The sequence below is a fragment of the Carassius gibelio genome, chromosome A11 (genome assembly GCF_023724105.1).
Source record: "Carassius gibelio isolate Cgi1373 ecotype wild population from Czech Republic chromosome A11, carGib1.2-hapl.c, whole genome shotgun sequence".
Lineage (NCBI taxonomy): Eukaryota > Metazoa > Chordata > Actinopteri > Cypriniformes > Cyprinidae > Carassius > Carassius gibelio.
This window is the reverse complement of record NC_068381.1, coordinates 20,498,166-20,525,939: the sequence shown is the minus strand read 5'-3', so window position 1 is coordinate 20,525,939 and position 27,774 is coordinate 20,498,166. Positions and strand designations below refer to the sequence as shown.

The 27,774-nt window shown below is 40.1% G+C and overlaps 3 protein-coding genes across 5 annotated transcripts in view; 1 reads left to right on the top strand and 2 right to left on the bottom strand.

Moving 5' to 3' along the window:
* Positions 1-329: 329 nt before the first annotated feature.
* Positions 330-14,450, bottom strand: spata1 (spermatogenesis associated 1). Its single transcript, XM_052610372.1, has 12 exons — positions 14,395-14,450; positions 14,178-14,284; positions 13,545-13,662; positions 13,172-13,225; positions 12,754-13,063; positions 6,731-6,866; positions 6,538-6,592; positions 6,130-6,226; positions 5,912-6,037; positions 1,320-1,504; positions 1,062-1,160; positions 330-978 (listed from the first exon to the last, which is right to left on the bottom strand). The coding sequence occupies exons 1-12, from the start codon at positions 14,431-14,433 to the stop codon at positions 907-909; spliced, it is 1,398 nt and encodes a 465-aa protein (XP_052466332.1). The 5' UTR covers positions 14,434-14,450; the 3' UTR covers positions 330-906.
* Positions 14,451-15,409: 959 nt separating this feature from the next.
* rpf1 (ribosome production factor 1 homolog) lies at positions 15,410-19,198 on the bottom strand. Its single transcript, XM_052610363.1, has 9 exons — positions 18,889-19,198; positions 18,520-18,576; positions 17,355-17,435; positions 17,168-17,263; positions 16,898-17,051; positions 16,677-16,759; positions 16,389-16,570; positions 15,953-16,079; positions 15,410-15,829 (listed from the first exon to the last, which is right to left on the bottom strand). Exons 1-9 carry the CDS (start codon positions 19,132-19,134, stop codon positions 15,788-15,790), a joined length of 1,068 nt encoding a protein of 355 aa, XP_052466323.1. The 5' UTR covers positions 19,135-19,198; the 3' UTR covers positions 15,410-15,787.
* A 5,250-nt stretch (positions 19,199-24,448) lies between these two features.
* Positions 24,449-27,774, top strand: part of uox (urate oxidase) — a 321,443-nt gene continuing 318,117 nt past the window's right edge. Inside the window, exons 1-8 of one of the 3 annotated variants that reach the window (XM_052610359.1) lie at positions 24,449-24,612; positions 24,722-24,934; positions 25,127-25,243; positions 25,962-26,043; positions 26,145-26,331; positions 26,427-26,550; positions 26,756-26,839; positions 27,167-27,277. In XM_052610359.1, the coding sequence (XP_052466319.1) occupies positions 24,592-24,612; positions 24,722-24,934; positions 25,127-25,243; positions 25,962-26,043; positions 26,145-26,331; positions 26,427-26,550; positions 26,756-26,839; positions 27,167-27,241 (903 nt within the window). In that variant the 5' untranslated portion in view covers positions 24,449-24,591 and the 3' untranslated portion in view covers positions 27,242-27,277. Of the gene's footprint in view, positions 24,613-24,721; positions 24,935-25,126; positions 25,244-25,961; positions 26,044-26,144; positions 26,332-26,426; positions 26,551-26,755; positions 26,840-27,166; positions 27,282-27,774 lie in introns of those variants that run through there. The other 2 variants (XM_052610360.1, XM_052610358.1) reach the window with 2 other exon arrangements.

Sequence of the window (27,774 nt, the reverse complement as noted above, 5' to 3'; positions counted from 1 at the left end):
GTCTGCATCTGGAGGATGTTTGTCTTGGTCCTAGGAAATGTTGCAAAAAGATCAGGTCGATTCTGTAGCTAGATGAGCCTGTAGTGTGGTGTCTATACATTCCACACTATTTATTTTTCTGAAATCAGGTATCCATCTTTTACTTTCAGATTCATCTTTTTTTGCATTTGATATCTTGTATTAATTTTCTTTGAACTATGTAATTGGCATGATACATTTAACGGCCGAGACACTCTGAGCAAAATAGATTCCTAATGAACAAGTAAAATATAAAGGTTTAACTAGAATAATCAAGTGTGAGAATAATAATAATTAAAAATTGGTCAAACAACTTGCTTTAAAATCTAAATTCGAGGTCATGATAAAATGAAACCAGATTAAAATGTATTTTTAATTAAATCACTTTGCACACCAAAAACACTGAACATGCATGAAGCTTTCAGCCACCATTAGATACCTTCGTTGGGCCAGATGGGTAGACTTTGCAATTCCTTTCAATTTGTTCCTTAAATTTTCTTTACTTTTTCGTTAAAAAGGTTTCTAAAAAGGCTTACATTCACCTTCATAAAACCTGCAGAAACCCTAATAAGATCAAGTAATATGGTTTTCATCGACAGCTCATTTCTCCGGGACATAATTTCTGAAAATAATGATTTTTGTTCAATGTTAAAAGTGAAGTAAACCATTTTTAGGCATTAATATACTCACGTAACCCATCTTAACATGCAATCAACTATAGGTCCACCATCCATGGGTTGGTTTCTCCAAAATATTTAAACGCTGTGGTGCTTACAAACCCTTGCACCATTAGTCAATTCATCAGCTGAATCACAACTTTTGTCCACAAAGAAATCTGATTTCTAAGAAACCTAATGCTGAGCACATAGACATGTATTCTGTGTTTCTTTATAACTGAGCTCTCTTTTGCATCAGTTCTGCTTTCAGGGCCTGTAGTTCTGTGGCAGCTTGCTTTCTCAACTAGATGAAAGAAAGAAAGAAAAAAAACATCACAAGTGCTGAAACAATCCAGAAGAACTAACCAGTGCATGTCTGTTCAGTACCTTGATCTCTGTGGCCAGTTTAATTTTCGCATCATCCACATTTTTCCTCAGATTATCAATTTCACTGCTTTCTGTCATAATCTGTATTATCAACTCATTCTGTAAGTGGCAAAGCACAATGTTTTTGTTTTAATGAATCAAAATATTATATTTAGAAAGAAAGAAATGAACAGTTACATCCCTGCGGACGAGTTCTATAAATAGAGCATGAATAGGCAATTATTTTACTGAAAAAAATAATGAAGAACTATAAACTACCTTTAACTTTGTGCTTGAATGTTTCTTTGTTTTTGTTTGTCGTTTTGCACCATCCCGGGCTTGGATTTGTTGTAGCATTTTACTGTAGAAGGTGTGAAGTTCAAGGCGTACACTCTTCAGTGTGTCCTCCAGAAGTGTTGTTGCCTTCTTAGTATCAAAATATTGCCTCTTCCATCGGTCGCGTGCTTCAGAGGCAAACAAAAAAATAAAAATCTTTTTTTTTACACTATAGCCTAATACCCATTTCATAATCACAAAAATCTGACAGATTAAAGAGATCCTGAAATCCTACAATAACCCAAAAGGTCTTAAAACATTAAAATTCAACAGTAAACTCTCCAACTCTAAGAATCAATGTTTTAGTTGGAATGAGACAAATTTTTTGCTAAATATTGTATATACATGCATGAAGCATGCAGCTTTGTGGTTTCATCGATGGTACATTATAGTTTTTTTTATTTTTATGCTTTTATGTTCATATTCATTAAATTCTATTAAAATACTGAGAAAAAAAATAAACACATGTTCATAATTGGATCGTTGGAAATAGTGCTTCAGTGAGTTGTACACTCAAAATCAGAATGAATTGTGGGTAAAAAGTAGTGGACGAATGTAGGAAATTACTCACTCAGAATTCGGACAGCGCTACAAAATAACTGACACCCAATATAGTGCACTATATAGTGGATAGGGAGCGGTTTCGGACACAGCTTCTGTGATTTCTGTCACATTGTTAAGTCTTGCCAGTTGTTACTCTACAATTTTAAGCATTCTCCCTGGTTTTATTTCTCTTGGTTTTTGTATTTCTTGTTGGTCCCTTCTTTGTGAGTTTCCTGCCTTGTTGCTCATTTGGATTGCTTGCCTGTGTATTGACCTGTTGCCTGTATTTTGGATTACGTTTCTGGATTATACCAATAAAACCTGCATTTGGATATCCAACATTACAAGTCTCGGAGCAATATATAACAAAAGACTTCACCATGTACAGATCCAGCAGCCAAATGAAACCCAAACCCATTATGGGTGGACCAGTTACTGCAGCTACAACAAGGAGACCTGTCGGTAGAGGAATATGTTTGTTAGTTCTGTGAGTAGTCATACCAAGTACTGGTGGCTATGGAGCTTGGTCCATCTTGGTCACCAGCATGTCCAGTGATAACAGTCGCTAATCTCGTTCTTTCAGCACCTTCCTGTCCTGTGGTTCCCACACCAAAGCCTGTTCACAACATGGCCGCCACTCCAGAGTCTCATCATGCGATGGCATCCATTCTCCAGTGTCTCATGCCATTGTTCCCAGCCATCATGAATGTTGCTCTTGAAGCTAGTAAGGCAGTTCCAGGCAACCGAGACCGATGTCCAGTGTGGCGGACCCGCCGCTGATGTCGGTGGAAGTGGCAGTAATCCTCAAAAAGCTTCTCCCATCTTCTGCTGCCCTTCCAGTAATGGCGGTCGCCATCTTCTTGTCTGGGCTATACACAATTCTGAGGTGGTGGCATCCAATCCAGATCCCACTCAAAGTCAAGTCCCCTTTTTTTGTATAGCGCTTTATAAAATACTGGTTGTATCAAAACAGCTTTTCAGAGACAAACAGGAAAATAGTTTGTCAATAATGCAAGAAGACAATAGCGGAGTAATTTTTTTTAGCTAAATTCAGTTAATTGATGATTCAGTGATGTCGTTATCCAGTTCAGGTCTCTTCCAATAGTTTCAATAGTGCAATCAGTCAAGCATCCCCAACTAAGAAAGCCAAAGGCGACAGTGGCAAGGAACCAAAACTCGCATCGGTGACAGAAACCTGGCTCAGTTGGGGAGGGGGCCAGTTCTCCGCTAGTCAAAAAAAACAGCATAGCGTGGCTTAATTCCAGTCTGCAACACCTGTGCAGAGGACTCCTCCTTTCCGTGGTCTGTTGCGAATGGTAAAGTCCATGAATCTGCTCCAGAGCCCTCTCCAGTCCATGTGTCTGCTCCAGAGCCCTCTCCAGTCCATGTGTCTGCTCCAGAGCCCTCTCCAGTCCATGTGTCTGCTCCAGAGCCCTCTCCAGTCCATGTGTCTGCTCCAGAGCTCTCTCCAGTCCATGTGTCTGCTCCAGAGCCCTCTCCAGTCCATGTGTCTGCTCCAGAGCCCTCTCCAGTCCACGTGTCTGCTCCAGAGCCCGCTCCAGTCCACGTGTCTGCTCCAGAGCCCTCTCCAGTCAGAGTGTCTTCTCCAGAGCCCTCTCCAGTCCACGTGTCTTCTCCAGAGCCTGCTTCAGTCCACGTGTCTGCTCCAGAGCCCTCTCCAGTCCACGTGTCTGCTCCAGAGCCCTCTCCAGTCCACGTGTCTTCTCCAGAGCCTGCTTCAGTCCACGTGTCTGCTCCAGAGCCCTCTCCAGTCCATGAATCTTCTCCAGAGCTCTCTCCAGTCTATGAGTCTTCTCCAGAGCTCTCTCCAGTCCATGTGTCTTCTCCAGAGCTCTCTCCAGTCCATGCGTCTGCTCCAGAGCCCTCTCCAGTCCATGTGTCTGCTCCAGAGCTCTCTTCAGTCCATTAATCTTCTCCAGAGCTCTCTCCAGTCCATGTGTCTTCTCCAGAGCCCTCTCCAGTCCATGAATCTGCTCCGGAGCCCTCTCCAGTCCATGAATCTGCTCCGGAGCCCTCTCCAGTCCATGAATCTTCTCCGGAGCCCTCTCCAGTCCATGAATCTTCTCCGGAGCCCTCTCCAGTCCATGTGTCTGCTCCAGAGCCCTCTCCAGTCCATGTGTCTGCTCCAGAGCCCTCTCCAGTCCATGAATCTTCTCCAGAGCTCTCTCCAGTCCATGAATCTTCTCCAGAGCCATCTCCAGGCCATGTGTCTGCTCCAGAGCCTGCTTCAGTCCATGAATCCACTCCAGAGCTAACTAAAGCCCCAGAGCTCAGTCCTGTGTTGACATCAGCCTGTAAGTGTCCTGTCTGCTCTATCTCAATCACAGAGGTCGTGATTGCAACACATTGTCATTCCGGTTATGGCCATGGAGGCAATATCTGAACCTTCAGTCTATCCTGTCATGGCCTTTGAGGCCATCACTATGCTCTCAGGCTTTCCAGAAACAGTCATGGAGGCTGTCTCTGAAATCTTAAACTGTCCTGACACAACTGTGAAAGTTGTTGCTGAACTCTCTGAATGCCCTGTTATGGCCACAGGGGCTGTTCCTAACCTCTCTATGCTCTCTATTGCAGTTCTGACTGCTCCGCATTCAGATCTACCGTGGTGAGTTCCAGTTCTGCCTGAGCCATCTTGGTGGTCACCTGCGCCATCAGCACCTCTAAAGTGGTCCTCAGCTCCATCCTGGTGGCCATCTACTCCACTGTGGGGATCTTCGGTCCCCTCTGCTCTGCCATGGTGGTCTTATGCTCCGCTCTGGTTATATTCTGTGCCGACCTGGCTTCCTGCTCTGCCGGTTCCGCCCTGGCTTCCTGCCACCTTGGTTTTCTGCTTTGCCCTCATCTCTGTTTTTTTTTTCATCTTCATGGACCGGGCACACCATCCCACCCCCTGATCCGCTCTGTCCTGACTTCTCTAACCATCAGATGTGGATATTTGGCTAGAATTGCCCTGAAATACAGCATCTTCAGATGCAAAGCAGCTCAGAAAGTTGAAAAAAGGCAGTGCACACCACCATGTGAAATGAGTTTGCGCACACTGAAAGTGAACTTCCACTCTCATAATGGATTAAAAGAGTGATTCTTTAACAAATTTTCTGTTTTTAACTAATTAATTTTAACATGACTTTTCCAGTCTTTCATGATTTACTAGATAAGGATTTTTTTTCCACTAGAGGGCACCATACCTTTGCCACTCAATCCTGGACTGCATTTCCCATAACCCATTGCCAGGAATCATCATGCCTGATTGTTTTCACCAGTTGCTCCTTACCTCTGCCTATATAAGCCTTGTTGTTTAATGTCACATTGTGAAGACTTGCCAGTTGTTAATTTGCAATTCTGAAAATTACGATTGGTTTTATGTCTCTCGGTTTTTGGATTTCTTGTCTGTCCCTTGGAGTACCCTTTTAACAGAGTTACCTGCCTTGTTGCAAACTGTTTAGGCTCATAGAAGACCTTTAATGTTGAGGGCAGTCGTGGCCTAATGTATAGAGAGCTGGACTTGTAACTCAAAGGTCATGGTTTTGAGTCTTAGGTACGGCAGGGATTGTAGGTGGGGGGAATGAATTTCCAGTGCTCTTTCCTCCTTTAAAACTATGACTGAGGTGAGACCTTGAGCAAGGCACCGAACCCCCAACTGCTTGCCGCATCGATATGGCTTCCCACTGCTCCAGGTGAGTGTTCACAGTGTGTGTGCGTGTTTGTTCACTACTCACTGCTGTGGGTGTGCACATTGATGGTTTAAATGCAGAGCACAAATTCCTTTCCACATCCTTTCCTTCAATGGTTAGGTTTTACGGGTGAACCTTCATGCATAAATGCATGCATGCATACATACATACATACATGCATTTTATTATAATTGTTCTGTAATGAAATCAGGTCCAGGCGTAACCTCACTGAAATGCTATGGCAAAACCTGGAAGGCACATACTTTTGGTGTATATGTTTAATGGAAGAGGACTTTATACCTTGGTTCCTGCGATGTCTGTTAAGAGCTAAAAGCTCTCTGCCCTTTTTCAAAAGCTCTTGCCTTGTTTGTTCAAGCTCCTTCCTTTGCCCTTTGAGAAGCTTGATTTCCTCTATCAGTTCATTTTCTGAAAGCATGAAATGTTTAATATAAAATTCAAGAGCAAGAATAACAACAGCATTCGTTAGGACAGTAACTGCTAATTAGTAACCGCCTTACTAGTGGTTGTTTGTTGTGTGTAAAGTTCAAGGGAATAGACAGACAGTGGAGAACTTCTCTCTGCTGGGAGTGGAGAGGTTGGTCTACACATAAGAACCTGTGAAAACACATAAAAGCTTCTTACAACAATGTCCAGAACACTCTTCAACCTCCAGCTGCAAGAGGAATTTTTCTTGGCCAATAAACCTCATGTTGTCTTTATGAGGATGGGCCATTTACAGGTACATTACTTCCTGTTTTGTCTGGAAAATATTTACTAAACCTTCAGAAACATTCCACAGGAATGTGGGTCTATGTAAAAATGTTGAGACTACAACAACACTGCATTCTGTACAAAACCAGAATGGCTTATTAAAGATCCATTGGATGTATCAGATGTAATTTGAGACTAATAAGTTTATCTCTTACCATATCATCTGTCTTTTCTTTGCTTGATTTCAGTGTCAGACAACGGTTAAATTTCCTAAATGTATAATATAGGTCATTGAATGCAATTAGATATTCCATTACAGATCTAATACAGATAAAAGTGTATACCCAATAAATGGTTAACAATTCTCAGTCACTACACAACTATAAAAGCAAAAAAAAATCAGGTTACCTTGCCAGTCCATGAGAATCCTCAAATGACTCCGTAGCTCCAGAGTTTCTGTTTTTTCTTTTAAAACAATGTTTCTTTTTTGGAGCTGTATTCATTTCTACTTGAGAAAAGCCTCCCTGCTTAGCAGGATGTCTGTCTGCATTGAAAAATGAAAAACGCAAGATTTGTACATTACATAAAATATTTTGTCAATATTTCGTATCTTGCATTTGTTTGACATGAATGAACATTTACAATAAGATTAACAGACTAACTGCATTGTATTTCATATATATATATATATATTGTCACATCCACACAAGGAGAGGGGAAGACGGGTAAGTATTTTCGTGAAGCTTTATTAGCATAGCACTTTAACAGAGCAGGTAAGTGTGGTCACAGATGGTGAATCTTCAAGCACTGATCCACTGGTGAGTTCAGGTGCAGAGCTAAGCCAGTACAACAAAGAGTCACTTCCCTTAATCGCTGTGTCTGAATCTCCACAGAGTCACAATTACGGTCCACAAGGAGCAGGCAGAAGATCCACAAAGAGTGTCCATGCAATCTTGATTCCAGCCGGTGAGTGAGTGAGTGAGGTGAGTATTTAAAGGGTGTGGTGATTGCTGGTGCAGGTGCAGGTAATTAGTATTCAGGTGACGGTTCACGTGGGCGGTGCATGGGAGATTGAGTGGATGGTGACTGGCAATGGTGACTGGGGCTGAGGGAACGAGCTGAGGGTGTGACACTACCCCCCCCCCCCCCCCACGGGTGACTCCAGGCACCCTAGAGCGGCGATGGGGACGACCACGACCTCTGGGAGCCGGGCGGTCCGGGTGTTGTCGGTGGAACTCTTCGAGGAGAGCCGGATCCAGGATGTCATTGCGTGGTACCCATGACCTCTCTTCGGGACCGAACCCCTCCCAATCTATGAGGTACTCCAGGTGGCCGTTCCGCCGCCGGGAGTCGAGGATCTCTTGGACCTGGTAGATGTTGTCTCCGAGGATCTCGGGTTGGTTTGGAGGGGGAGGCGGTTCCGGTTCTGTGGAGGAAGGAGAAACTGGATCAGTGTGACGTTTTAACAGTGAGACGTGAAACGTGGGTGAAATCCGGTAGTGTGGTGGTAGGTCCAGGCGGTAGTTGACGGGATTTATCTGGGAATGGATGGTGAACGGCCCTATGTAGCGGGGACTCAGCTTTTTGCAGGGCAGTCGGAGGCGGATATCCCGAGTGGAGAGCCAAACCTTGTCTCCAGGTAGATAGACGGGATTAGGCGATCTGCGGCGGTTAGCGGTCTCTGTATGCCTCCGAACTGCCCGTTGGAGATGGATGTGAGCTGAGTCCCACACCCTCTCGCTCTCCTGGAACCAGTGATCTACCGCGGGCACCTCAGAGACTTCTCCTGACCAGGGAAACAGCGGTGGTTGATAGCCTAAAACACATTGAAAAGGGGTTAAGCCTGTAGTGGTTTGGCGAAGGGAGTTTTGGGCATACTCAGCCCACGGCAGATACTGGCTCCAGGTATCCTGGTGTTGGGAGCAGTAAGTACGGAGGTACCGTGAGATTTCTTGAATCTTCCGCTCGGTCTGGCCGTTGGTCTGAGGATGATATCCAGAAGATAAACTGACGGATGTCCCGAGGAGTTGGAAAAACGCTCGCCAGACCCTGGAAATAAACTGAGGACCTCTGTCCGATACAATGTCCTCTGGTGTGCCATAATTCCGGAACACGTTGGTGAAGAGGGCTTCGGCGGTCTCGAACGCTGTGGGAAGACCTTTTAAAGGGATTAGTTTGCAGGATTTAGAAAAACGATCTACAACAACCAGAATGGTAGTGTACCCCCGTGAGGGGGGAAGGTCAGTGGCGAAATCCACCCCTAGATGGGTCCAGGGTCGGCGAGGAATGGGCAGTGGTTCTAATTTACCCACGGGAAGTTGACGAGGCGTGGTGGTAACGGCGCAGACCGAGCATCCGAGGATGTACCGGGTAACGTCACGAACCATGTTTGGCCACCAGTACTTCTGCTGGATGAGCGAGAGGGTTCGCCTGCTGCCAGGGTGTCCTGAGCCAGGTGACGTGTGCGCACTTTCCAGTAGAGGGAGTCGCTGGCTTGTGGGCACGTACATAAGACCCGTGGGAACCTCCGGAGGTGCAGGCTCCTCGAGGGTGGCGGCTCGAATTCCCTCGTCGATCTGCCAGAGGATGGGCGCGAGGAAAACGGAGGGTGGCAGAATCGAATCAGGCTCGTTGGTGTCTGGTTCTGGTGAGTACATACGGGACAGGGCATCTGCTTTTGTGTTCTTGTGACCGGGCGAGCAAAGAAGCAAGCAAAAAAGAGTGACCAACGAGCCTGGCGAGCATTGAGTCTTTTGGCGTTCTGCAGATATTGGAGATTTTTGTGGTCGGTGACAACAGTGAATGGAAACTGGGCTCCCTCTAGCCAGTGCCGCCACTCCTCAAGGGCGAGTTTAATGGCCAACAACTCACGGTCTCCGATACCATAATTGCATTCGGCAGGAGAGAGTTTCCTAGAGAAGTACGCACACGGATGGAGTGAGCAAGGTTCACCAGACCACTGGGATAACACGGCTCCAATGCCGTGATTGGCCGCATCAACCTCTACGACGAAAGGCTTGGACGGGTCAGGATGTCGAAGAATGGGTGCTGAGGTGAAGAGGTGTTTAAGATGGCTGAAGGCCTCTCGAGCTTGGGGTGTCCAGCGCAGCTGGCGCTGACCTCCTTTTAGGAGGGATGTTAGAGGAGCCGAGTGCAGGCTGTAGTTCTTGATAAAGCGTCGGTAGAAATTGGCAAAGCCAAGGAAACGCTGGAGTTCTTTCACCGTTGTGGGCTCCGCCCAGTTGGCCACAGCATCCACCTTGGCAGACTCCATCTGAACTCCCTCTGCAGAGATCACGTACCCGAGGAAGGAGACAGTAGTGCAGTGAAACTCGCACTTCTCAGCTTTTAGGTAGAGGTGATGGTCTCGGAGTCGTTGTAAAACGTGGCAGACATGGGTTTGGTGTTCTTCTATGTTCCGGGAGTAGATCAGGATATCGTCTATGTAGACAATGACGAATTGGTGGAGATAATCACGGAATATTTCGTTCATGAAACTCTGGAAGATGGATGGACTGTTAGCAAGCCCATAGGGCATAACCTGATATTCGTAGTGCCCGGCAGGGGTGATGAAGGCAGTCTTCCACTCGTCTCCCTCTCGGATACGGATCAGGTTGTAGGCACTGCGGAGGTCGAGTTTGGTGAACACCTTGGCTTCGCGCAGTTCCTCCAGAGCCGCCGGAACGAGTGGTAACGGGTAGGCGAACTTGACGGTGGCGTCATTTAGCACCCGATAGTCGATGCATGGTCGAAGTCCGCCATCCTTCTTGGGGACGAAGAAAAAACTGGATGCAGCTGGAGATGTGGATGGCCTGATGAACCCCTGATCGAGAGCCTCCTGGATGTATTCCTCCATCGCCACCTGCTCAGGACGGGAGAGTGGATATATTTTCCCATGCGGTAGCTTGGCACCTGGTAGCAGGTCGATACTACAGTCCCAGGGCCGATGAGGCGGTAATCGGGTGGCTTGTTCCTTGCTGAACACATCGGAGTAGGAGGAGTAAAGGGCAGGTCTTCCTATGGAGGTGGAGTGCAATTGAAGGTGCGGTGGCGCAGACTGTGAACTCTGGACTGGTGAACGGTGAATGTGACTCTGGCATTCCGGGTCCCATGCCTGGATTTCCCCTGTGCTCCAGTTGATTTGTGGATTATGTTGGGCCAGCCACGGCCTACCCAGGACGACGTCAACGGTAGCGCGAGGAAGTACGAGGAGGGCCAGTTGTTCCCGGTGTCCGTGGGGCAGAACGAGTTGTAGCTCGTGTGTCCTTCTAGTTATTTTGCCACCGCCTAATGGTGATCCCTGGATGGTTGTGATACGGTAAGTGGTCTCATTCTGGATGATGGGAATACGGTGCTTGGTTACGAAGTGAGATGAGATGAAGTTGCTGGCGGCTCCGGAATCCACCAGGACATGGATGGAAAGAGTACGTGAGTTAATTGTTATCTGGGCTTTGATATGAGGTATGTGAGATACTGATGGGGTAATTGAGACTGTACTCACCATTGGGCGAGGCGGACGGACTGGGCAGGCGTGGATCAGGTGAGTGGCCTCGCCACAGTATAAACACAGCCGCTCCTGGATGCGGCGTCTCCGTTCAGAGGCATCTAGGCGGTAGGAGTCGGTGATCATGGGTTCCTCCTGGTCTCGTTGGGGCGAGGGCGTTCTGGCCGATGGAGAGATGGCATATGAAGCCGGGGAGGCACAAGCCGAGAGGTGCTGAGCAACATTTATTGTCTTTCTAATGAATGTTTCTAGACTGACATTATCGTCGTAAATGACCATTTGCTTTCTGATCTGGGGTTTTAAACCTTTACGGTACGCAGCTAGTAGGGCAGTTTGGTTCCAACCACTGGTGGCGGCTAATGTTCGGAAACGGAGAGTGTAGTCGTGTATTTCAGCGGCTCCCTGCCGGAGATTTAAGAGTTCATCATGGGTTGAGAGAGGAGTTAGAGCCACCCCGAACACTTCCTGGAGGTGAGTGACGAAGGCGTCAAATGAGGATAGAACTGGACTGTTGGAGCTCCAAAGAGCCTCTGCCCATTGTAGCGCTCGTCCGGTGAGAAGAGAGATCACAAAGGCGACTTTGGTGGCCTCATTGGGGAATTTACAGGTATTTGCGTTGACGAACAGTGAGCACTGCAGAATAAACCCACTGCACCCACTCGGTTCACCCGTATAGCACGTGGGACGTGCAAGGGGCGTGCTGTTGGTGGCGGAAGCACCGGTTTCGGTGGGTGGTGAAACTGACTGTAGTACTTGGCGGAGGGTAGTCACCATTTCGGTGAACGGGTCCGGAGCAGCTCCCTGAGCTGCAGCGTTAACATCCATGGGAGATATGAAGTTCTGTTTTTGGGGCTGGAATCCTGTCACATCCACACAAGGAGAGGAGAAGACGGGTAAGTATTTTCGTGAAGCTTTATTAGCATAGCACTTTAACAGAGCAGGTAAGTGTGGTCACAGATGGTGAATCTTCAAGCACTGATCCACTGGTGAGTTCAGGTGCAGAGCTAAGCCAGTACAACAAAGAGTCACTTCCCTTAATCGCTGTGTCTGAATCTCCACAGAGTCACAATTACGGTCCACAAGGAGCAGGCAGAAGATCCACAAAGAGTGTCCATGCAATCTTGATTCCAGCCGGTGAGTGAGTGAGTGAGGTGAGTATTTAAAGGGTGTGGTGATTGCTGGTGCAGGTGCAGGTAATTAGTATTCAGGTGACGGTTCACGTGGGCGGTGCATGGGAGATTGAGTGGATGGTGACTGGCAATGGTGACTGGGGCTGAGGGAACGAGCTGAGGGTGTGACATATATATATATATATATATATATATATATATATATATATATATATATATTATATATTTATTATTTTTTTTATTATACTTGATTGTAACTTATTTTGCCTAAACATTAAATTGTAATATGATATTAACAATTAAAATATTTTAATTAATCATGAATAACAATAGGTATTTTTTATATGTAAATAACATTTAGTAATCATAATTAACAGTAATAAGGATCTATAAATGTATATTGATACAAAGAAAAACATAATAAATTACATTGATTAATTATAATATTATTTTACCTATGCACACAGAGGTATCACTGTTTAGGACACGTAGTTTTGAAGAGCCACTATGCCACTCTTATAATGTAAACAAGTGTAAATGTAAAAGATGGAAGTTTACCAGATAAAATGAGCTTACTTGTGCAATTCAGCCAATCAGTTATTCTATTCTAACCGTTACTCCCATTTTAAAGATTTCATTCATATTTAATTTGTATGCAGAACTGCTGAACTAAATTGAATGGTGCAACGCAAAAATCGTTAGCAGTATATGGTGTAATTTAGTGTCCCTTTACATGAAATCTAAGTTGTTTTGCACACAGCTGGTGCAGCTGGGCTTATGTTCTTAGCATTTCATACCGGATTGTTTGTGTACAGGCCCAATCTGATCTTGCGTACTGTGTGTTAGATGAGGAGTGTCAGTGGATCCTGTGTCTTCATCACTCTCATCCTCCTCTGCATCCTGCCTTAGGACAGACTGCTGAGGTCCTTTATTGATTGAGGGGAATTTAATGGGCTCTTTTATGTTGCCAGGCACACACGTTGGTCTGGGCAAATCGTGACTGTGATTGTCAGTGTTGCTAATTAAAGTATCAGCGGTCAGAGAGCTAGAGCAAAGACAACTGTCATTCTCTCCCATGGGTAAAATGTAGAGCTCAGGAAAAGGAGCCTAGAGGGGTCCAGAAAACAAGGCATAAACAATAAATCACAAGCATGAATCAGCATAAATCACCAAATATAACTAAACTTAGATCTCACTTATTTCACAAGCACTTACAAATGGTGGAGTGAAGGATTTTACTGTCAGTTCTCCCTCTTGTCTGAATTTAACCTGAGATCAAATGAAAAAAAAAGAGGCATTTATTTTAGCTTTACATTTTCCATGCTACTCAAGGGTGATTATGCATCACACACACATCTGTCTACATAATTGTCTCAAATTTTCCAGTCGTAGATTGTCTTTTACTGAAAATGAATCATTGTATTTATGTCCTGTGTCTAATCAAACTTTTAATTACCATACTCATCATCGTCACACCATGTGCTTGATTTAATGTAATGCAAAAAACAAAAAAACACCAGCATTTGGCTGTACACTTACAGCAATTTTAGGTAACCAACTTTATTATTCTGCAATGATAGCTACTCACCAGTGCCAAACTTCTGCCAACACATTTTAAGAAAACGTATCTATCTGCGATTCTGTCCAGCCCAAGAAATGTTCCCAGATCAGATCTGAGATCAGACAGACTCACATCTGAATCAACTCTAAAAACAAAAAGCACTGAGATCAGACATAGTCACATGTGAATAAAATGAGTAAGGCTATGGAGGTAGAATTACTATGATCTCTTTAAATTTATTTGTGGATTATACTTTTCTAGAAATATGAAACCATTCTGTTTCATATTTATGGAACTATATCTTAGTAAAATTACACAAATGCTGCAGTATTATTATGATTTTTTTGTTGTTGCTTTCGTAAACACCAAGTTAATTTAGGCCATTGTTATGTGAATTCTATTTAATTCATTATTTTACTTATGTAAAAAGTCAATATCATATAATATCTGTTAATCTGATAAATAAAACCACACCGCCATATATTAATTTTTTTCTTAATTTTCTGGTTAAAATAGTGTTTTGGTAATTGTGTAGGTTTGCTTACGGTTTAATATTGAGTTTATTTTATTATTATTCTTTTTTTTTTTTAACAATTAACTTTTTCAAGAATAACCACAAGTGTAAACCGTGACTCTCAGTAGACAAACTCCGCGACTGACCTGATAAATCCAGCGGAGATGAAAGTGTCCACAGCTCCAGCTGATACTTTATTCAGCCTCCGATCAAACTGTTCATCGGGTACATAAAACACATGCAGCTCCACACGCTTCATTAGACATAAAACAAAAATAACAAATCAAAAGAAGAAACGCAGGTAGAATAAGTTGTGGTTATTTATTAATTTAAACATTTAAAAATGTTATTTATTAAACATACCTCTGTAATTTCACCCCGCTTGCCAGTAAACTCGCTCATGGTCACATTAACCTTATGATGATTTCAGTGTGCGCGTGGGAGTGTGAAGCGCTAAGTAACGCTATCTTCAGTCATCAGTACCAGGGTGAACGGGACGCCCATAAACCCCCCCGAGCTCCAGTGAACAGGACATTGTGTGAACGCCACCATACATATGAACGTGTAACCCTACGGTTTATACCACATCGTATATCCATCCATCCATCCATGCAAAAAAATAAATAATAATAATTGCCTAAATAAATACTACTACTACAACTACTAATATTGATATCAATTTAAACCATTCTATATCAAAAACTGTTTTATATTATAGTGCACTTTTGACTGATTTACTTTTGTCCGGACTGTCAGTGTGCAGGATACAGTTACGCCAGTAGGTGGCGATGAGTGACTCCCATTATTTAGATGGTGTGTTGTTCGATTGGTCTGATATCTAAACTAGCCAAAAAAAAAAAAGCGAAAAAAAACCCTCCTTTCCTAACCTTTTTTTATTTTTAAAAAGGTTAATAATATGTATAACACTTCTGGCCCACTGTATATGACATTATCTTAATTATCTGATATAATTGTTAATTCACATCAAACATTTCTTAATTTAACATTTTTCTTAATTGCATTTTGTGCTGTTTGATCTAATCTTTTAATGTTTATTGCAAAGAGAATGTTTGTTTTTTTTGTAAATGCTTGATTTTCATATTTTAATATAGATTATTCAAAAAAGTTTAATAAGAAATCTATATATTTTACCCAATTTGAATATTACACTTAGCATTTATCAGAGGAATAAAACTTCAGTGGCACACAAGAAGTGACTTTCACACAATGGTGACTTTTTTAAATGTACATCATTTTAAAACAAAGCAAAAGTGAAAAACCTTTCATATCTTCACAAGGCTATGAAGAGTTCCTCCATCTATAGGATGATCTAAAAAAATTCAGTTAAACACACTAAACACTAAACTAAAACAAAGACTGTTAGAAAACCTTTTTATTAAAAGTTCAGAAATCTATAATGTATTTTGTGTATGTCTTCAGTATTGCAAAATCAAGACCGAACAAGACAGTCTTTTTGATCTGAAATATCACAAACACTCACAAATTTGCCTCTTCCTCCCATGTCTTCAATCAAATATGGGAAAAAAAGGCATTGATACATTTACTTGATTTATTTGTCATGCTTTAAGACACATCAAGTCTCTTTGTGTCCAGCCTGGTTATAATATTCTTACGAACAAATTCTTATGAAGAAAATATGATACAGTAAAGACAAAGCTTGCATTTCTACAACTCTTTCGTTCCATAACAAAAGATTTTTAGATATTCATGAGAAGTCCTGTTTTCATTCTGTCCCTCAAAGATGGAATTTTCTTCTGCTGGAGTCCATCTCATGGCGCTGAAACATTTAAGGGAGCAGTTAATCATATGTGATGGATACATAATATAAATTACTGACAAATGACAGCACATTTAAACAAGCAAAGTTGCTCATAAGTGAGATTGTAGATTTAGAACGGACCTTGTGAACCCACTCGTATTCGCCAAACTTTGAGTCAAAGGTTCCTTTCTGTAACGAGCGAAGTTTAAGAGTGAAGCGAGGTCCTAGTTCCTGTATGCCCACTTTCTTTTCATTCTTGAAGATGTACCTGTAAGATATACAAAAGTTTATTCAGTCATGTAGAAGTGGAAGTTCCTAATTTGTATATAATTTTTATCCAGTTAAAATGTAACAATGCAACATAAGGACTCTAAAAGCAGTGTCAGACTTTTGAACCTTAATTGATATTCTGAACATGTCTCTACTTTTATTACAATACTTACTAGAATCTACAGTGGTTTATAGATGAAAAGAAATTTGATCACAAAGGGTATATTTAAATTTAGCTCACCAACACATCTTGCACGTCTCTAAGCTTTCATAATTGCACAGCCCTTTCAAATGAGAGACTATTTACCTGTGAAACCTGAAAAAAATGAAGTCCCTCTGATTGTGAAATGTGGCGACCTGACGGCCCACAAACTGTGGATCATGAGGAAACAGAGCAGCAAACATCCGGCCGATGGAGTGACCCAGTCTAGTCGTGAAGTTATTAAGGATGACTTCTGGGACGTGCTCCGTTGGGTCCTTACCTCTTCTCTAGTGAGGAAAAACAGCAATTAGGTTTCCATCAAAATTTACTGCATGACTAATTTCATTAAATTACAATTCAGTAACATAAAAAACAAAACAATAATTGACTAACCTTCATTTCCTTGCGAAGTCGAACACTACTGACTTTGAAGTGTGCAGTTGGGCCATCAGGAAGGTGACAGAGAACCAAACCATCTGTGATACTTTAAGTGAGGGAAAATTCTCCATGTAGCATTCGGTGGCTGCTTCTCATGATCTCATTAAGCCGACGATACAACAGAATTTCACAGATCTAAACATGTGGTTACATACTGAAGCCTGAGTAAAGGATACTTGGCACTTTTCTGTCCTCATTGATCACCATTAGATAAGTGAAACCTCTAGATATACACTGTGGAATGACTCTCTTCAGCGCCAGACCTCTTCTGTAGTACACATGCGCATGTGGGATCATGGTTGCCAGCTGCTCACAAAACCTCACGGTCCTCTGAAAACAGGCAGACATGAACCAATAAAAACTAAATATCTGAAAGACACACGTATTCTAAAATTCTCATTTATAACGAGAGCGAATTAGAAAACTGAACTGAAAACTGAACTCACTCCTCTGGGCCTGTCCGAAGTGGTGATGAGAACTTTGGGATTTGTGAGCCGATTGAAGTAAGCAGAGAACTCGTCCGTTCCTTCATCAAAAGCCACCTGGATTTCAAACATATTATTTCCAGGTTAGGTTCAGAAGTGTAAATGAGGTCTGAAGCAGTCAGCAGTTGGAATAGGGTTCACAAATCACCTCCTCATCCTCTGGGTTGACTGTAGTTTCATCATATACTCTCTGGTTTTCTATTGTCTTGGGAACTTCTTTTGGTGGAGCCTGTAAAAGAGAAAATGTGTGGAAACACCAATAAAGAAAACAAGGCAACCAAATTAAAATGGACTGACAAATTTCTCTAGCAACAAACTGTTTAATTTGCCACAAATGCAATTAAGATGGGCAATTATAATGATACACCGGTAGAAATGTGAGTATTGTTTTGATCAAAGTAATGCTTTTAACCCAAGCTGTGAACAAGTCCATAGTCTGAGCTGAATGTGACAAGACAAAAATAACATTTATAGCAAAAATATAATGCTCCATTTAATAAATCATTCAAAAACTTACTTTTCAGATCAGTCTGATGAATACTGAATGAAACCTTTAGAGTGCTTACTGAAGCAACATCTGACTTTTTTTAATCACTTACATTTTTAGACCATATAGGCAGACCATAATATTATTACAAGATTTCACTTTAATTGACCATCTCTAACTGCAAAGAAATAGCTTTTGCAGAGAAATTGTGATATAAATTTACTTGATTACATAAAGTGAATTATATCATAATTTACTCCCGTTCATTATGAGTTTCTTGTTTCTGAATACAAAATATACTTTGAAGTGAATAACCAAACAGTTGCTATTCCCTTATTGACTTCAGTAGTATGGAATAAAAAAAGTACTATGGAAATTAAAATGCAAGCTCTGTTAATGCAATGCATTATTTTTTTCCTTCAGTTAGTGCAGTTGTTTTTTTTTACATTTGTCTTTATTTTCCTTCCATACAAACCTGTCTGTGTTTATTTCTTCTGCCGAAGATGTTTTGAAGGATATGAATAGTTTCTGGCCCTTAATGGCTTGTATATTCAGAACTTGCATTTTTAGAAGTTGACATTTAACACAGTTGTTTATTTAAGCTTCAGTTAGTGCAATTCAACATGTGTTTTTTTGTTTTGTTTAAAAGACATTTGTTATTATTTTTCTTTCATATGTTTTTGGAAACTTCTAGGTTTGGAAGGTTGAGCGAATTAATACATTTAAATTTCGGGTGAAGGGATCCCTTTAATGTAGTTCACTGATTATCAAGTTTTATGAGAGCTAGTCTGATTACAGATGCTGTGAAACAGTCCACCAAACATACCTGATCTCCAAGAGCTTTTCTCTCTTTTTTCTTTTTCTTTTTGAGTTCCAATTTTTGCTGAAAAACATAAACGACAACTTGACAATATGTTACAGAGTTGGGGTTTTGATGATTTAAGGCTGTGTCCCAAACCTTAGCGAGCCACGGTACATTCCTAAAAGGTGTTTTAAACCATTACTCAGTGAACCAATTCACTTACAAGTTATTTTTTTGGTCATCAAATGCTCGTTTGGCTATTTGATCATCATTGTCCTGTCTTGTGCTGCCCAGACTGATGTCTATCCTGGCAGCTCGCTAGGTTTTGAAACACAGCCAAATGATGCGATCGTGACAGCTGCAATAAGTGTGTATGTGTTAATGAGATGTCACCTTTCTTTTCTCCTCCTTGAGTTTGAGGAACATCGCATGTCTGCGCTGCTTGTTCTTGATCTCAGACACGCTGAATGTGGGAGGAAAACAAGCTCCCGACTCTGGTTTATTTTCTGTCACTTCAATCTCCGCCTGTTCCATCTCCTGCTTCGGAGCTTTGTCGGCTTTTATCTTTTGCTTTAGTTTCTTTGTTTTCCCCTTTTTCTTGGAAACACTTTCCGAAGGTGCTAACTTGGTAGAATCCATTTTCTGCTTCTGTCTGAATTCACGTGTGTGAGAAACTACTTCCGGTTGAACTGGAAGTTCTTGCGAGTTAGTGTTGTTTAGCGTCCTCTAGCGGAGAGTCTAATAAATCACTAAATAAACAAACAAACAAATAAACAATTAAATATATAGCTCCGATACTATAGTGATGGTGATGAGAGCCTTTCTTCTTGGTGTCATAATCTATAACCCCCCCCCCCCCAGTAGTAAATCGCCAACGTCACATTGAATGAAAATAATATATTGTAAAACATACTCCAGTAAACTTCCTTCGTTTTTTTTTTTTTTTTTTTTTACAGTGTAGCCTAAGTAAGTCAATGGTCATCAAAACTGTTTGGTTGGCAACATTATTCAAATTACTGTCTTTTGTGTTTCATAACATATACAGGTTGGGAAATGACACGTCTGAAAGGTTTGAAACAAATAAAACAATGTTAGATCTTGTTTTATTATAATAATAATAATAATAATAATAATAATAATAATAATAATAATAATTTTATTTATTTATTTTACTGTTTTTCTTACATACAACAATGTTGTATGGATGACCACCACAATCACCAACCTAGTTAAATTTACCATTCTGTTGTTTTTCTGTTAAGTTTATCAACTTTTATAAATGCATCTGGGTTCATTATAAAACTGGTATAACCAGGGTTTTCAACCAGGGGTTAAAAACCCCTGTCATATATTAATGCATGCTCCAAAGTCCGGAGCTAGTTCAGTGTACTGAATCTATTTTTCCAGCAGTGTTTATTCCTGGCCATGGCCTGATGGAAAGCTTTATATATGACCAGCCTGGCCACTGTCTCTGTTCAAGTCCCCAGACATGTCCATTGGTCTTTGAATGCGTATGAATGCACTTAGAATGATCCTCATAGCTTTTGAACATCTGAGGTTCAAACTTTGTCAATGTTCATCACATGCCTGATGTGCCTGGTGCAGCCATGATTCCACTCCCCAATGCTTGAGCCACCCAACCAGTGTAAATATCTGTAGAGAACATTCAGCATGGAATAAGACTCTGTATTATGTTAAAGGAATAGTTTACCTGAAACGGTTTAACCAAAAATTAACCAAAAATTATTTAGCCATTATTTAATCACTTTTAACATTTGTGGAACACAAAAAGCACACAATTTTGAAGTCTGTCTCTTATCTATTGCAATTACAATGAATAAGGACTGAAAAGGATGCCATAATTGTTTTCTATGAGCAGTCCATACTTTGCTACTTTCCAAGACTTCTGAAGCAGACACTACTTTGGAAAAGAAACAATCAATATCAATCATATCAATAAAATGATTAAGATTTAAACTGGTGCTAGTTTGTGTGTGTGAGAGAGAAACAGAGAGATATGAAAAAAAACAAAAACAAATCCCAGTCCTTATGCATTGCTTTTGCATGGAAAAAACATGCACAGCGATTTCTAGTTTTGTGTTTCAACACAAGGGAAATCAAATGTGATTGTTCATTTGGGGGCTTCACGATACGCTGTATGTTAAAACACACAATGATGATGGAAAATGTCTCTAAAGTCTTTAATCCAACACACAGAAGATCCAACAAACAGGATCCCAAAACACAACATTATCAGAGACAAGACAGTGAAAACTAGAACTGAAAATACAGGAACTCAAATAGACTGACAAAACAAGGATAATTAACTGAACAGAATGATACAATCAACACAAAGACAAACACGCAAAAAGGAAAACCATGTGCATGTGGTTGTTACTGGGTGATAGTTAACAAATTATGACAGAATGATTTGTCATTAATTACAAGACCACCAATTATAGAAAATTTTATTCATTTTTTTTTAAGGTTTAGTTTTAGTTAAGTTAGTGTAGTTTTGCTGGTTCTGTTTACAATGTCTATTAGACCTCAAAATGTCATTCCTTTGTAACATGTTTAGTAAGGAATACTGTATGTTTACTGTGGTTAGCTTTACAGTATTTATAATTAACAGCTTTTTTTACATGCAAAAATCTTGCAATGTGCAAATATTTCTGTTAAATTAATCAGTATACCATGATGTGAATAGTGAGGTATAATTAAATAATATATTACGTAATGTTGTAATAATATACTGTCTATACTGTGTTGTGTTTTTTAAAGGATAGTTCAGATTATACAATAGCCATTCAAAGATATGTTAAATACGTAAATCCATAGAAAACATGTAGGGGTTGACATTAAGTCTTGCACGGTTGCATGCTAGTTACATAATCAATGTAAATAGTTGCTTAAGCATGGTGTTGTACTTTGGCATAATGCAATGTCAGTAAACTGCTATGTAGGACCAGCAGTCTGAATATAAAGGGTTTTTAAACTTGAGGGCTCTCAACATACAAACAGTTGTGTGATTTGGCAAAACTGTTTCAGCTTCTGCAGACTCCTTCTGTTTTTAATGTCTCCCCATCTCTTCTCCCATGTCTTACCGTCACAAATTTGTGCCATGACTGCAACATCTGGATGAAATGCCATAGGGACAGATCAGTTATACATGCGTGGATTAAGATATGTTATTTACCTGCCATGCTGTTAAAAGAGAGTTATACGTACTATTTCAGGCAGTGAACAATAAATCATACAATGTTTTAAATCAGACATACCCTATACAATAAGTATTTCATGTGCTCACATATTTGGGGAAACTGTGTATAGCTGTATGTAATACAGTGCAGTTTCTGGCTATAGTGTTTTCCTGTACATGGGGAAACTGAAATTTCTCTCTGGAAATGAGGGAAAATGTGGAACACTGTGTGTGAGGCAAAATCCCTGAGGCTGATCAAATATCAACACTCCTGCAGAAATCATACACGACAATAGAGTTACTCATGAATCCACATGCAGTTACAGTAATTACAGTATTTGAAAATTTACTTTCATCAGAGAACATAACTGTGGACCACTCAGCAGCAGTCCAGTCCTTATTGAAGCAAGACGCTTCTGATGCTGTCTGTTGTTCAAGTGTGTCTTGACACAAGGAATGTGACAGCTGAAACCCATGTCTTGCATACGTCTGTGCGTAGTGGTTCTTGAAGCACTGACTCCAGCTGCAGTCCACTCTTTGTGAATCTCCCCCACATTTTTGAATGGGTTTTGTTTCACAATCTTCTCCAGGGTACGGTTGTCCCTATTGCTTGTACACTTTTTTTCTGTCACATCTTTTCCTTCCCTTCGTCTCTCTATTAATGCGCTTGGACACTGAGCTCTGTGAACAGCCAGCCTCTTTTGCAATGACCTTTTGTGTCTTTCCCTCCCTGTGCAAGGTGTCAATGGTCATCTTTTGGACAACTGTCTTGTCAGCAGTCTTCCCCATGATTGTGTAGAATACAGAACTAGACTGAGAGACCATTTAAAGGCCTTTGCAGGTGTTAGAGTTAATTAGCTGATTAGAGTGTGTCACCAGATGTCTTCAATATCAAACCTTTTCACAATATTCTAATTTTCTGAGATACTGAATTTGGAATTTTCCTTAGTTGTCAGTTATAAACATGAAATTTTAAAGAAATAAACATTTGGAATACATCATTCTGTGTGTAATGAATAAATATAATATACAAGTTTCACTTTTTGAATGGAAATAGTAAAATAAATCAACTTATTGATGATATTCTAATTATATGACCAGCACCTGTATATCTGGAGTAAAGCTGTATCAATGTTCTGCCTAAAGCTCTTTTACTGCTGTTGACTGTATGTTTACTCATCTGAAAATCCATGATGGATGGATCCAGATACATCTAATCCAGTCCACTTCCTTTAACTTCCATCTTGTACATGGGAAGCTTGTAAATACTGAACCTTTTAAAAGAGTTACAATATAAAACATTGAATAATATGATGTGCATCACAGTTCACAGTGCATAGTAGCTATAAAAACATTGTCAACAACAACTGTCAAACAGAAACTAATCCTAAACTTGAGAGCAAAGATTTTAAGCTACCAGTCAACCGGTTGACCATCCTTGTTTAAGGATAGGATACAGGATATCGCTGCCTCTGAGAAACTGATAAAAAACAAGATACACTCACACAGTTGAAACAACACTAAACATGGATTACACACCAACACACACACACACACACACACACACACACACACACACACACACATATATATATATATATATATATATATATATATATAAGAAAGAGAGAGAGAGAGAGAGAGAGAGAGAGATGCTTTCTCTTGTATGTCATATCTCGTAATGTATATAAGAAAGAGGATGTCTGTCTTATGACCGGCATAAAGCAGCTGTAGTCTACAGTGACAGAGAAGCAGTCTGAATATAGCAGGGACTGGGGAGACTGGGAAAATGACCCCCCCCCCCCCCCCAAATCTGTAAATTAATGTCTGAAAATAAAGTATGACTGATGTTTTTACAGCCTACTGTACCCCATTACCAGGGTGAGTTTTAACAGTAGATGGGCAGGGCTGTGACACCATATTATAGTTTATTATTTTGTGCATTAATAAAAAATATATACAGCAAGTTTATTATTTATAAATAAACTCTGTAAAGTCTAACATATGAAATAATAGTCTTAAATTTCAGATATTTTTTCAGTGACCATTTTAACAAAATCGAATATATTTAATCTATATTAAATGTAATAAACAAAATCAAATATAAAATCTTTATAATTTGCTTCTGGCACAGAAATATTAGTTTTCACTCTATATCACTATGATTATATTTTAATATAAACACAATATATTCAGGCTCTCTTGGTTTATATATGATACTCTTTGCTCCTCCATCTTTCTCCCGGCCAACGTATCCAATCTTGATAGTTTTCCTAAACATGTAGAAATCAAGCTTGTGGAAAGATTATTAACAAAATTAAACAAGATAACCTGCTGATCTAGATTGTACTTGTTTGTAATTGAATGTTAATTAATAGAAATCATTAATTTGAAGAACAACCAACTCCTGGAACACCAAAGCAACACCCAGTGATGTCTTTGAAATTTACAGCCAAAATCTCATGGAGATTTCCAGTTCCTAAAATACTCTGTTGACATACAGTACCGTAGCTATTACCAGCTCAGGCCTTATTTTCTCTTGTTCCTTGAAAAAAAAAAAAAATTCTTTGGACCTTTGGTTGATGTACAGTTGAGGGGTGGTGAAGGGAGGCCAGTGGGCCAGATGGAATCTTGGGTCATGGATGCAGTGGTGAAGGACGTTACTGTGGTCACAGTGTAAATAGAACAGGTCAGAGGAAAAGAAGTGAGAGGTGGCTTTTTTCGGAAGGCTTTCAGCAAATCAAAATCTCTGATTATGGAGGTGGGGCAGATCATTGATCATTTAGACCCAAAACATCAAAACTAGTACATTACACCACCTCCTCAGCAAAACCCTTTGGTCCCTCCAAAACCTCCTCCAACTACTGGTGCAGTCAGCAGTAGCTCCAGTTATAGTCATGGCCACTACCTCAAATCAGGTAAAGAAATTCACTTTTCATTCATACTCTATAGTGTATACTGGCATGTGTCGTGCCAGCCTTTAAAAATGCATTTAAACTGCAGTATTTAATAACATGTCTCATGTAGAATGTGGAGTTTGTGAAAACAGGCTATGGGAAGAATATGGTTAAAGTTCTTCACATCCGCCGTGAAGGGATTCATCACCATATTACTGAGCTGATCGCAGATGTTCAGTTAACCCTGAAGACACTCAAAGACTACTTGACAGGAGACAACTCTGATATCATCCCCACTGACACCATCAAAAACACTGTCCAAGCTCTTGCCAAACTAAAAGGAGTATGTCCTTTTTTCATTTAGTTTAGCCCCTGCAACTTACTTGTTTTAGCTAAATGACTAGTGTACAAATTATTCTATAAACTAGTTATCAAATCAACTTAAGTCATCTTGCAATTAAACAATTTTGTTTTGTTATTTCAAGCCATGTCTGTATGACTTATTTCAAAGCACAGAATATTTCTTGTTTTGCAGATTAAGACCATTGAGGGCTTTGCACTGGATATCTGTGAACATTTCCTCACAGCGTTCAATCATGTCACAAGAGTGAGGGTCAACATTGATGAAGTTCCCTGGAAAAGACTGGAAAAGGTGTTGTGTTACCGCTAAAGCAGACTATATATCGTGACTCCCAAAAAGTATGTAGACATTTATAGTTATATTAAGTCATTCAGCAAATTCTTATGAAAACTACTAAGGTATGAGGAACATCACATTTCATTTACAGTATAATACAAAAACCAATAGATCTTATGGTACTGCAAGCTAACCAAGGCTAGAAAAGTTCCTAAAAGCTTATTATTACTAGTATGAAAGAGCTTTTAAAAATAATTGTCTAGCTTTATCACCAGGAGTTCTGTGTTTATAAAGTTAAAAGTGACATCACTTCTGAATTGCAAGAGGAAATACAGTCTGAGAAAGTGAGGTTGTCAGGTTGGAATGACAGCTGTGTATCATCAGTGTAGTAGTGTTGGGAAAAGCTGTTTACTTTCATTATTGTGAAGAGGTCTATATCAAGAAGAGTAAGGGACCAATGACTGAACCCTGAGGCACCCCAGGGGTTAGCTGATATGACTTTGGACATTTACTGGTTGTTTTTGCCAGGACTAGCAAACTTAAACCTAAATGGATCTGACTTCATACAGCCACTTAAAATCACCTTGACACCTGTCATTTCAAGATCAGTGAAACAAATAATCAAACAAGTTAGCATCGATTTATTTGCAGATGCAAATTTGTTATTAGCTAGCATTGTATATAACTGATTAACATGTTTTTAATGCCCAAAATATTATTGACTTGTGTTTAGCAGAATGGAGTTGAGCACACACATGCTTTCATCCATTGTCCTGAGGCCTGGCACTTCTGTGAGGTCGAACAACATTTAAGTAGTGAGTACAAATGAGATTCTGAACTAGTGATGATGGTCTGAAAGTATTAAGGGGAAAGTATATTCTTACTTTATTTCAGCGAATATATGTATCTTTCTCAGTGACTCCAGTGGTTCACAGTGGGATAAAAGATATGAAGGTACTGAAGACTACTCAGTCTGGATTTGAAGGATTCCTGCGAGACCGTTTCACCACTCTGACAGATGCAAAGGACAGATTCTTTTGCACTTCTATTTATGCAAGATGGCGCTACAACACACATGTGAATGTGGCATTTGATGCTGCATGGTAAATGCAAAACGTTTAGACATTTCATAGCACATGATAACCGTTAAATGTTGTACTGTATATTACACCTAAGTGTAATGATAATTTCCATTTAGGAAAACTGTTAAGGACACCATCATTCAGAAGTTTGCAGGACCCTACGATCGTGGGGAATACTCTCCATCTGTTCAGAAAACTCTGTATGAAACACAAGTTTTGGTACTTGACAGAATTCCACAGGTAAATCAAACTGATTTCTGGTTTTTTGGTGCTTTTGTTAGATGTGTTTGCTAAAGTAAGCATCACTATTGCTCATACTTAAGAGATATTAGTCTATTTAAGTGGTTTATTGCATTATTTTGTTACTCATTTACAAGTAAATGTACTTTAAAAGCAATTGTAAAAAGAAAATTACACGCGTCTTGTCATTACTTGAATCCCGTAGGTTGAAGAAATTGAGATAATTATGCCAAATCAGCATTATTTCATCATTGACATGACAAAAATTGGACTTTCAAACAAGGATGAGGTGAGTGACCAAAATCCATTGGAAAATTTTGGGGGAAAAAAGTCAGTAAGAGGTTATCAGTTCAGATCGGTCTGAATATACTAATGTATTGACACAGGACAAAGTCTAGAGTTTTCAGGCTCTTTGACAAAATCAGGAATTTTGAGACTGCTACTCTTAAAATTATTTTATTGCCAAACTCCTACAAACCACACACACACACAGGAGCAAGTTATCCCAACTTAGAGATGATAAAGTAATGATGTTTCTTTGTTTGTATTTATATTTATATTATATTTATATTTTAGAAACCACAAGTCACATTAAGTTGCTGTGCTTTTGTTTCAGGTTTATCTTCCCCTTGATAATCCATCAGGAAACATCTCAGGCACTATACGCAGAAAACCAAGAGCCAAAATGTAAAGAAAGACAACATTCACAATCCTCATACAAATAAACTATAAACTCTATAAAAGCAATCTCAAGTTAGACGCTAACATGATTATCTACCTAAAACATTCAACAAACTAGATTTTTTAAATTAGAAACTTTTTTTTTTTTGTAATCGCACAAGTAAAACAATTAAAAAACATTTGCATCATGGATGAATATATAAATAAATATAGTGCATTAATATGTAGGTGTTCTTCTTTATAACTTCTTTGTTTGAATCCATTTGTATTAGGTTTTATATTTGAGATTTCAGAGTTTGAACATTGTTTTCCCTGATGAGTTTTTTTATAACCAATATTGTCAGATTTGTAAAGATTTCAGTTTTAGTTTGAGTTGAAAGGTGTTTACAGCAGTGGTTTTGGAGTCACCACAACAATTAGAATCATCATAATCATTAAAAAACAATTATCTTCATTTTCACCTCACTATAATAAGGAATTAAGTTTAAGAAAAAAAAAGGAGAACAAACAGATAAACATGCATGCAATGTATCTGGGATTTAA

Bases quoted from the DNA above. Each gene is read 5' to 3' on its own strand.
- spata1 (XM_052610372.1), bottom strand. From the start codon at position 14,433: ATGAGCGAGTTTACTGGCAAGCGGGGTGAAATTACAGAG. The intron at 6,867-12,753 runs GTATGAAATGCT...TTTTCAATGCAG, and splicing joins GCCTGTACACAAACAATCCG to ACAGACATCCTGCTAAGCAG. The intron at 1,161-1,319 runs GTAGTTTATAGT...TGCCACTTACAG, and splicing joins ATTCAAGCACAAAGTTAAAG to AATGAGTTGATAATACAGAT.
- rpf1 (XM_052610363.1), bottom strand. From the start codon at position 19,134: ATGGATTCTACCAAGTTAGCACCTTCGGAAAGTGTTTCCAAGAAAAAG. The intron at 17,436-18,519 runs GTATGTTTGGTG...TCTCTTTTACAG, and splicing joins GAAAAGCTCTTGGAGATCAG to GCTCCACCAAAAGAAGTTCC. The intron at 16,571-16,676 runs GTTAGTCAATTA...TTTCCTCACTAG, and splicing joins GACTTCGCAAGGAAATGAAG to AGAAGAGGTAAGGACCCAAC.